The sequence below is a fragment of the Rutidosis leptorrhynchoides genome, chromosome 4, assembly GCF_046630445.1.
Source record: "Rutidosis leptorrhynchoides isolate AG116_Rl617_1_P2 chromosome 4, CSIRO_AGI_Rlap_v1, whole genome shotgun sequence".
Lineage (NCBI taxonomy): Eukaryota > Viridiplantae > Streptophyta > Magnoliopsida > Asterales > Asteraceae > Rutidosis > Rutidosis leptorrhynchoides.
This window is the reverse complement of record NC_092336.1, coordinates 369,752,830-369,763,356: the sequence shown is the minus strand read 5'-3', so window position 1 is coordinate 369,763,356 and position 10,527 is coordinate 369,752,830. Positions and strand designations below refer to the sequence as shown.

At 32.7% G+C, this 10,527-nt stretch overlaps 1 protein-coding gene across 2 annotated transcripts; it reads left to right on the top strand.

Annotated features, from left to right (window-relative positions):
- Window positions 1-705: 705 nt before the first annotated feature.
- LOC139843880 (pterin-4-alpha-carbinolamine dehydratase 2, mitochondrial) lies at window positions 706-8,603 on the top strand. 2 transcript variants are annotated; one of them, XM_071834054.1, is made up of 6 exons: window positions 709-856; window positions 5,136-5,230; window positions 5,993-6,078; window positions 6,150-6,273; window positions 7,189-7,257; window positions 8,140-8,601. In XM_071834054.1, the coding sequence occupies exons 2-6, from the start codon at window positions 5,197-5,199 to the stop codon at window positions 8,217-8,219; spliced, it is 393 nt and encodes a 130-aa protein (XP_071690155.1). In that variant the 5' UTR covers window positions 709-856; window positions 5,136-5,196; the 3' UTR covers window positions 8,220-8,601. The 2 variants fall into 2 exon arrangements, with proteins under 2 accessions (XP_071690156.1, XP_071690155.1); XM_071834055.1 differs by lacking the exon at window positions 5,136-5,230 and having other exon boundaries at window positions 706-856; window positions 8,140-8,603.
- Window positions 8,604-10,527: the final 1,924 nt, after the last annotated feature.

The window sequence follows — 10,527 nt, the reverse complement described above, 5'->3', positions numbered from 1 at the left end:
GTTCCTGTTTTTTTGATTTTTGTACAGGTTCGTGATCTTCACCATAGTTGAAATTGGACATATCCACAATATATTCTTCAATAACTACATCTTCATCCACTATTAAATCATCATCCTTTCCATTATCATTTTTCTTATCTGTATTTGTTATTGAATTGATTGGTATATCAAAGAAAGGATCAAATTCATGTAGTGAAGCTTCATCATACACATTTTGTTCACCTTCAGTGTCGGATTCCATTGTGTTATGTGTTTGAATTGAAGAAAACGATTAGGGTTTGGGTTTTGAACAATAGTAGATGGTGGCTAGATTAAGTTTGGGATTATACATCTTGGAGGGAAGTTGATTAGGGTTAACAAACGGTTCATGACCATTATACCCTCACGTGAAACACATGTGACATCACTAACGGATCTTAACACTTGAATCTAACATTTTGGACTCCCCACATAAGTTTTGTATACTACGAGGACCCCTAAAGTTCAAAAAAAAAAAAACATTTGAACCCCGACACAATTTGAGGTATACACAGGGACCCCCGGCAAAATTTTGTCTAAAAAATATTCGTCGTCAAACTCGGTGAGTAGCGCCGTACGAAATTAAAGACAAGACGCATCTATGCTTTCCTCTCGTCTTCTTCGTCCTCTCTTTTGTGTATGTAATTATTATATTGTTATTGTTATTCTTATCGTTTACGTTTATTAATAATTAATTTATCATTATTTCCTTTTCCTTTTCCTCTTCTATTTTTATTTTCGTTTTAGTTTTGATTAATTTCTTTTTGATTTTGAATAAATAAATCCTGCAGGTGCAATTAAAGTCATCAGCTATAACCTTCCTCCAATCCCATGGACGGTATATTTCTTCTTTTTATTTCATTTTCCATTTTCGTTGATCTGTCTTTATATTGATTTTTTTTTTCTTCAAATGACTAGCCCTGAATGATGTTGTTAATTTTGTATCTATTTTCCCCCTTGTGTTTTAATCTTGCTAATAAGTGGATACTCAATTTGTTGTATTTTTTTTGAAGATTTTTTGGTGAAATCTTGTTATAGATCTTATTATTATGTCTGTTTGTTAAACAAGTGTCTGAGTATCAGTCTTCTTGTATGATATGGCCAATTATCAATGTGGAATTGACTGAAAAAGTCAATCTGCATGTTGTGATGGATACACTTGTATGTTTCCAAAAGTTCTTTTTTTTTTTTTTTTTTTTTGGTTTTTTAGTATGGTTTTATGTTATGGAGTAGACGATATTTCAAGAATGGAAATTGCAAGGTGAAGTAAATGGTTCCAGTCTAATAACTTTAGTGTCCAAAATTTCAGTCAACTTCTTCTAAGGTAATAGATTTTAGACCTATAGCTTGTATAAATGTCTGAGTAAGGGGGTTACTTACATAGTTAAAGCCATTTCCACCTGTTAAAATCATTTATTCTTGTGAGTAAATCGTGATAGATTGTTGGTTACTCAAGAACTTGTGAGAGGTTTTGACCAGATAGATAGTGTTAGAAAATGTGTTATAAGATACATATTCAAAAAGCTATTTATAATGTCAATCAGGAGTTTATAAAAAATATTGTGACTCACATGAAGTGGATCATGGGCTATGCTACCAACACCTCATTCTCAATATGTGTAAATGGTGTATTATATGGCTTCTTTAAAAGACACAGCGATTAAGACAAGGCAATACATTGTCTTCTCATATCCTAACTTTGATTCTGGAGGTGTTCAATTTGATTCTTAGAATACTAACTAGCGTATTAGTTTAATGGTAAGTTTATATACCATTGGTGTAGTCATGATATGAAGTTGACTTAATATGTTTAAATGGTGTATTACATGGCTTCGTTAAAGGGATGAGGGATTATGACAAGGTAATACAATATCCCCTTATATCCTACTTTTGATGTCTGGAGGTGTTAAATTTGTTGCTTAGAAGACAAACTAGCATAATGGATTAACGGTAGGTTCATATTCTATTGGTGTGGTCACAATTAGGTTAACTCATCTTTCATTTGCTATTTTTTTTTTTTTTTTGTATAAAGATCTTTCATTTGCTATTGACTTGTTAGTCTTGCTACTTAAGCCATAGTGGTGAAATTTCAGTAACAACTATGGACAAACCTTCAAATTAATCCGATGGGTACTTCTGGATCGAAAGAAAATTACATCTCATATTAGTTTTTCAATAGATAACAGGGACAATTGTCGAGTTACAACGATTGTTGGTTATTGTTCAAAATATTTTTCATAACTTGAATATTAGGGATAAATAGAGATAGCTTTTGGATGCTAAAAGAAGTTTATCGGTTAAATGTCTCAAGGATTTGGTGATCAAAAAGTTCTTGTTTTAACAAGTAACACGATGGAGACAAAATGGAATACAATTACTCTAAGAAAAGTTGGCATTTTTGTTTGGCAATCCATGTTAGAATGGACATCCATACTTTACAACACATCAAAGGTTGGTTTGGCTAGGGGTGTTATGGTTTTCTATGTACATTACATGAGGTACAGGGAACAAGATAGTGTTCAGTATGTCCTCGTCTAATTGTAAGTAAATTGCGAACGAAGTTCAAGTGAGGTCATATTTTAGATAAATCATCGAGCGAAAAGATCGACATCTTCTTGTGAAGAATGGAAAACTAACCAGCTATGTGGTTGGTGATGCTAATGTAATTATATGGTTTCAATAGGTTCTTGATGTGATGGTCTCACTAAAGTCACATTGTCCAATCTTTTTCTATTTCTTGTAGATCAGATATGAAATTCATGTCCTCTTCTTGTCCTGTATCCCGTTACGAATTTTAGTTTTTGTAAGTAGTGAATGTTGAAGATGACACACGTAATGGTGTCAACAAAATTTTAATAGTTGAAAAAGATCATGATGATAATGGTGATGATAATTTAGATTCATCACCAAAGGTGAAGTAAGTATAAGGGTGATTGATCATCACCGTGGCCACCATCACACTGTGAATTTATTTCTTATATAATTTGAAGGCTTTATATTGTTCTTGATGGAAAGAAGATAGGGTTGTTCTACATAAAGGTTATACTTGAAATAACTTTCATTTGATGACGAAAAGATTTACCCTTTGAAAAGCCAATTTTTAGCAAATATTGACGAGATTGAACGAAGGTACGAACTTAATTTCGACCTGATCATCATGTCTGCAACTACTAGAGAGTTAACTGTTTTCGAAAATGGATGTACTTTATCATTGAGATGTTATTGCAAAGATAGGTATGTTGGTTAACATCTCAAAAATGAGGCTAGTTGTCAATTTTAGAACGGATCAAAAATGGTTGGTCTGGGTTGACCCGAAACTACTTTTGTCCCTCGTAACTTACAACTTAATTTATGATACATTAGTCAACCCACAAAATTATCGCAATAAAATACTTGTGATAAAGTACACCCATAGGTCGACACATTGCTCTAAAACAATAGTCTCTTGTAGTTGTAGACCGGATTATACCCCAGTCCAGATTAAGCTTTATCTCCGTTCAACCTCATCAATTTTTGTGAAAGGCTGGCTTTCTGACTGGTAAATCTCCTCATCGTCAACTGAAAACCATTTCATGTATAACCCTTACGTAGAACAACTGTTTCTTATTTCCATCAAGAACCATATGATGCCTTAGGTTCTGGTATATGGAATATATTCACACGTGGTGGTGCAACGGTGATGATTGATCGCACTTACCATTTGTTCTTTTGATGTTGAATCTGGATTCTCATTGCCATTATAATCTTTTCAACTACTAAAACTTTCCTGGCATCACTACTAAAACTTTTAGGCAATTTTAGGTCTGTGATGATTGGTTTGGCAGTCTCATGTGTGTCTTCCTCCACATTCACTGCTTGCAATGACAGATCTTTGGGATAATAATCACCATTACCAACATTTCATTCTCACTATGTGTTTTTATAAAAAAGGCAAAGTGGTGCAACGGTGATGATTGATCGCACTTACCATTTGTTCTTTTGATGTTGAATCTGGATTCTCATTGCCATTATAATCTTTTCAACTACTAAAACTTTCCTGGCATCACTACTAAAACTTTTAGGCAATTTTTGGTCTGTGATGATTGGTTTGGCAGTCTCATGTGTGTCTTCCTCCACATTCACTGCTTGCAATGACAGATCTTTGGGATAATAATCACCATTACCAACATTTCATTCTCACTATGTGTTTTTATAAAAAAGGCAAAGGGATTAAGACAATGTAATCTCATGTTTCCTTATCTCTTTACTATGATTTATATTGGTGATCAATATGGCACTTAGAAATCAGATTTAACATAATGATAAGTTCATATATCATTGAGGTGGCCATGATATATAGTCGACCCATCTTTGATTTGCTAATAAGGTCTTCTCCCATAGGGATGAAATTTCAAAGGTATGTTGCAAACTTAAGATAGTATTCTTTTTGCATGAAATCAAATCAGAAATAGAAGCTGTTATGTCAGAGCTGCAGGGATTCACTTGCACACTTGTTTTTTGATGCAATTACCGAAATTCATTTGGTTCAGGTTAAAAATTTTAGCCAAATTGGAATTTATCATCAAAGTTTTTGTTGCAACTATATTAAGTATGCCAATGAAGCACTGTAATAGATCTACATGGAATGTAACTCAAAGATTTGTTTGAGCAGCCTCAGTCTACTAAATATGGTAGAAAAGGAACGAAAAGATTTTCGGAAAGAAAGAACTATGAATAAGGTGTAAATTTTGATTGTGCCCGCACTCCGCCATTAGAATGTAGTCGATTGATTTAAATATCTCATATTCTGATTCTTAAGTTGTGGAAAGTGAGAAGATTAGATTATTTGAATAAAGTTGATGATAAGATGCCACAAAGGCATTTTGGTTGTTGTATATTAGTTTCAGACTTTGCTAAGTAGGTTGATTTTCGGTTCAGGAATATGTGTGTAGTTTTCTTTTTTGCTCAACCATACTGGTCTACATAAGGAACTGTCCTAGGGGTTAGGCTTGGTTCAGTATTTTTATTTTTATTATTATTTTTTTTGTGTGTGTGTGACTAATATATTCTTTTTCTTGCCAAGACAAAATGTAGTCCTTTAATCACTTCTTTAAAGTAAGAATCTTTTTTGTGTACAGTTCAAGTAATCGTGTACTACTACCGAATGTTGTGGACGTTTCAGTACATAGAGCAGCAATTATGAATGGGTTTAGGACATTCTGTAGCAGCAAAGGTGCGCTTGAATGTTTTATCTCCATGATGATACCTCGTCTTCCTGGCCTCACATATTTGACGATACAAATACACCTTGTTTAGTAGTTAATATTTGCTAATCCTCTAGAACGAAAAGAACCCTTATCATGATGTTAATCTCTAAGATTTTTCTATGTTTCATAACGTACGCCCTTTAGTTTTTTAGTCGTAAAGTAATAATGATGCAAAGTCAATCTTATCATGACACTCCAGTAAAATGTCAACTAATTGAAGTTATTAACTGTTCTCTTAAGTTCACAACATACTGCTATGTTGGTCATGCTTTTTTTAAACTCTAGTGTTGTCCATGTAAATTATTTATCGCGCACCTAAAAGGCATAAACTACCTACTGAACCAGACTAAACATGTTCGATGTAAACATGATAAGCAATGAGTTTATTTTTGCAGATAATTTCATTGCTATGTTGCTGCTGCTTTTTGCTGTTTCTAATTTGCTATGTATCTTTTCTCTTTGTTATTTCATTGATATATTGCTGTTGTTTATGTTTTTAAAAACAAGAAAAACAATTGATTCATATAATCATAGAGCAGTGCTAAAACAGACCTAAAAATGCCCAAAAGTATGCTTCTTCATTCATTTTTAACATTTTCATCTACAATTTAGGCACATTTTCATAGTATTAGGCATATCTTTAGGCACATGTATTAGGCATACACCTCAGTTTCATAGTCATATGAACCTTTCTCAAGGTTTTTTTTTTTTTTTTTTTTTTTTTACAGATCTGTCGCTTCAGAAATGTGTACCATGCAACAGGAAGGATTTGAGTCCAATGAAAGATGGGACTGCCAATTTGTTGAAAGCTAAGGTTTGTTTAGTAGCTAAATCAGATTATTTTTTTTCAGTAAAAATAATAATTGAAGTTTCATTTTGATTTAGGTGCCTGAATGGGAATTGCTAAATGATGGTGGTGTAATGAAGCTTCGCCGGAAATGGAAAGTTAAGAATTTCGTTAATGGCTTGGACTTCTTTAAGCTTATCGGTGATTTGGCTGAAGCTGAAGGTTTCTTTTCTTGTCTTGTTTATATATCTGAGCATTGCATGAAACTACAACAAAAGTATATACTCACTGTACATGTTTATGTGTGTGCACACGGTGTTACTTATGTGTTACAAACTTTTTTAGGGTATTACAGATAATTGGTTAAGATAATTGATACAAGTACAATAGCTGAAAGACATATGTGTACAAATTAACATCAGATGCCTTTATTATTTTTCTTGGGATGTTTTCTTGCTTTTGAGATGATTTCGAGAATATGGTAGCTTTTATTGATATTAGTAATTAGTATTGTTTATTTATTAAATTATGAGCATATATTGTAAACTAGATTAAGATGAGTATTGTTCATGATCCACAATTTTACTTGATTTTAGAACATGTTACTCCGTAAATAGACTGCTTAAGCTTTCTTTTAAAACCCCTTTCAGTTATCAACAGTGGCGAAAATAAATAAAAATTTCACCCGGCGCGAATTTTTTTTTAAAAACGTAGCAACTTTTTGGGTAAAATATAGAGGTTTTTGGACAAAATACGGAGGTTTTTGAGCAAAATATGAAGGTTTTTGGGCAAAATTTGGAGATTTTGGGGCAAAATCTAAGCTTTTGGAGCAAAACATGGAGGCTTTGGGGCAAAAAAAATTTCACTGGGGGCAAAATCGAAAAATACAAAATTTTTACACTGAAAAATTGCAAATTCACTGGGGGCGACTGCCCCCGCCTCCCGCCTGACCCTTAGTATTTCCGCCACTGGTTATCAATACAAACTATAAATAGTTGACCAAATAAAAATAAAAGAAATGAGAGAAATGTTATCGGATGTGAACAATTACAATCGCTGTAGGACTGGTGTTTAATCATTATTCATCACTTCGCGTCGTTTTTGTCGAAGTAAATGGCTGATATGGTTTGAATACAGGTCATCATCCAGATCTTCATCTTGTCGGATGGAACAATGTGACAGTCGAGATATGGACACATGCTTGTGGTAAGAATTATTAACTATATAAGATGGACGTTTCTTTTATTTCACAAAGAGGTTGTTTTGTTTGCTGTAAATCATTGTAGAGAGTAGAGACAGGTTTAATGAATGGATAAATTTAAAAAATATGTAAGATCCTTAAGCATGACATAGGTAATTGAACTTTAACGTGTTATCTAGCACAATAATAGGATTAGAAAACTGAATTCGAACTAGTAATAAATAATGTATCGACTTGACTGGATCGTACATTACCCTTATTTGTCATTTGCCCAAAACAACTCAACAACAACAACAACAACAAAACCCAATACCACATAAGTGGTGTATGGGGGAGGTGAGATGTAGACAATCCTTCCCCTATCCGAGAATAAGGACAAGTCATTTCTTCACCCAGAGTGAAACACTCTCAAAAGTAGAGAAAGTCATCCCTCTCTCTATTCGACGGATAAAGAGATTGCTTCCGAGAGGACCTCCGGCCTTTAAGTAGGAAAAAGTTTAAAAAGAAATAAAAATAATAAAATAAAAATAATTAGACGCCATGAAAATGGTAGAATCAAATTTCCATGGGTTTTAACTCCTGCCTGGAATTTAATTTAGGCTCTAAGAGTCAGTCAAGTCGCCAATAAATTGACGATTGTTGTCGACTCAATAGAGCCGTATTTGCCCAAAACAACTATCAACTTTTTTATGAGCATGCATTTTTTATGTACAAATCAGTGATCAGAAAACTTTTATCAACTTTTTTTAAATAGGGATAGGTGTCTTATAGGTACCAACTAATTTATTTGTTTTATGAAATTTAAGTGACTTGTAATTCCCTGAAATTATTTGCTACAATCTATATTGTAACCTGTTGATGCCTAAACGTTATCTTTACTTGTACAGGTGGGCTTACAGAAAATGATTTCATACTTGCTGCAAAGATAGACAAGTTACCCTTTCAATCGTTTGTGAGGCGTAAATGACACTAGAGGCTTTTTAAGATTTTGGCGCCGATAGTGCGGAGTGCGGAAAGATAAAAAAAAAAAAAAAAGGGTTTATGTCGCGTGCGAGATGCTTACAAGCTCTCCACTGTGGATGAAATGTGGTTATATTTTCTATATATATAAATAACTTTCGCAAGCTCGTGATCGTTAAGTTGAGAGTTGTTGAAGAGGTATTTGTGAGATGTTATTTTTCTTCTTATAATAATATGCAAATAGTTTGAGTTTGAACTTTAAAAATCTTCCAAAGAGAGATACTATTATTATCTTCGATATAGATATCAAGGATTCTGAAAAGTCTTAATACGTGTCCAAATGGTTATTGATGATCATCCATGTAAAACCATTCACATATAATGTGTATGAATCAGCGAATTATACATTATATTGTTCGATAAATTTCTCATAAACTGCTTATAAATTATCGACATAAATTATCAGTGCCGTCCCGTTAAATTAGAAGTCCCTGAGACAAAGAATTAGTAACATTTTCAATACTTATAGAAATTATTAAAAGTTATCGATAAAAAAAACTTGTCAGAATAACCGTAGAAAAGTGTCATTGTTGGATTGTACAAGTCTGATTATTAAAGCAATGCAACGTGAATAAGTGTCATTGTTGGATTGTAAAGCTTGATTATTAAAGCAATGCAAAGTGAATGTTCAAAGATAATAAAAAGTGTGATTCGTAAAGCAATGCAAACTGAACTATCAAATATAATAAAAAATATACTCCGTACTTTTTTAGCAATGCAAAGTGAATGTTCAAAGATAGTGTTGCACAAGTGTGATTTTAAAGCAATGCAAAGTGAGTGTTCAAAGATATAAAAAGTGTGTTCTGTAAAACAATGCTAAGTGAATGATAAAGATAATAAAAATATGGGAAATGCTAATGACAACCCTTAGAGTTGTTATTAAGAAGTCTTTTAATGCAAAAAAGTGTTACATTTGTAAGTTAGATGGTAGTTTTTTTCATGGAATTAGGTAGTTATTCAAAATGTACAATGAAAATATACATGTCTAAATTTTTTAATGACAACATTTAGGGTTGTCATTAGCATTTTCCTAAAAATATCATTTTTAAAGCAATGCAAACTGAATGTTCAAAGATAGTTGTACAAAATACAAAGTGAATGTTGAAAGATAACAAAAAGTTTGATTTTTAAAGCAATGCAAACTGAATGATAAAGATAATAAAAAGTGTAATTTTAAAAGCAACGCCAAATGAATATTTAAAGATAACAAAAGTATAAAGAAAAATGATAACCAAAGTTTTTTTTTTCTTAAAAAAGAAGGCAAGCAATTTATAAATAATTGAAACTTTACAACTGAATGTACATGAAGATCATCCAAGACATTCGACAACCAACAAGAGAATATACTACACACTATGAGAACTTTTTTTGTGTAAGAACTCTGAGAACTCCAAAAAACACCAAAATACACTGAAATTCGAGCAAAAAAAGTCGCGGGCGAGCAAAAAAAAAGGAATTCGAGCAAAAATGGGGAAATTCGAACAACAAAAAAAAGGCGGGCTAAAAAAATTGTAAAATTCGAACAAAAATGTGTTCTATATTTTTGAAATTCGAACAAAAAAATGTAGAACACATGATAGTCGAACAAAAATGTGTTCTACATTTTTGAAATTCGAACAAAAAAAAGGCGGACGAACAAAAAAGTTGCTGGTGAACAAAACTTGTGAAATTCGAACAAAAATGTGTTCTACATTTCTAAGAACACATTATAGTCGAACAAAAATGTGTTCTACATTTTTAAAATTCGAAAAAAAAAATTCTTTGCTCGACTATGAATTTTTTGTTCGTCTTTATTTTTGATTTTTGCTCGAATTTCATTTTTTTTGCTCGTCCGCCACTTTTTTTGCTCGAATTTTAGTGTATTTGGAGTTCCTAGAGTTCTCACACTAAAAAAGTTCTCACATATATACACACATTTACAATCTAAATTTAGGGAAGCAAGTTAACCGAAATGATTTTAAGAAAGCAAATTAACCAAAGTTTAACCCCATGTGCTTTGTGTTATGGGATAGGGAGATGTCATGGGTTCGATCCTTAGGGATGACATGATTTTCGTTTAATAGTGGTATATATTGACTCTATGGGAGGTTTTACCGGATTTGTTCACGGACCTCTACCGGGAACATTGCCCGAATGGATGTGTTCCCGAGTACCGTCGATCGGGTTCGGGTTTCCACCCGAACGTGTGTTGCGTGCAAATGATAAGGGTCGTTGAAATAAATGATCTACTGATATTAAAAAAATTGCCGTTAAAA

What these genes read in the sequence shown, in the direction of transcription:
- LOC139843880 (XM_071834054.1), top strand. Translation starts at nt 5,197, where the DNA reads ATGAATGGGTTTAGGACATTCTGTAGCAGCAAAG. An exon ending in GACATTCTGTAGCAGCAAAG is followed by an intron (nt 5,231 to 5,992) that starts GTGCGCTTGAAT and finishes TTTTTTTTACAG; the next exon opens with ATCTGTCGCTTCAGAAATGT. An exon ending in CCAATTTGTTGAAAGCTAAG is followed by an intron (nt 6,079 to 6,149) that starts GTTTGTTTAGTA and finishes ATTTTGATTTAG; the next exon opens with GTGCCTGAATGGGAATTGCT.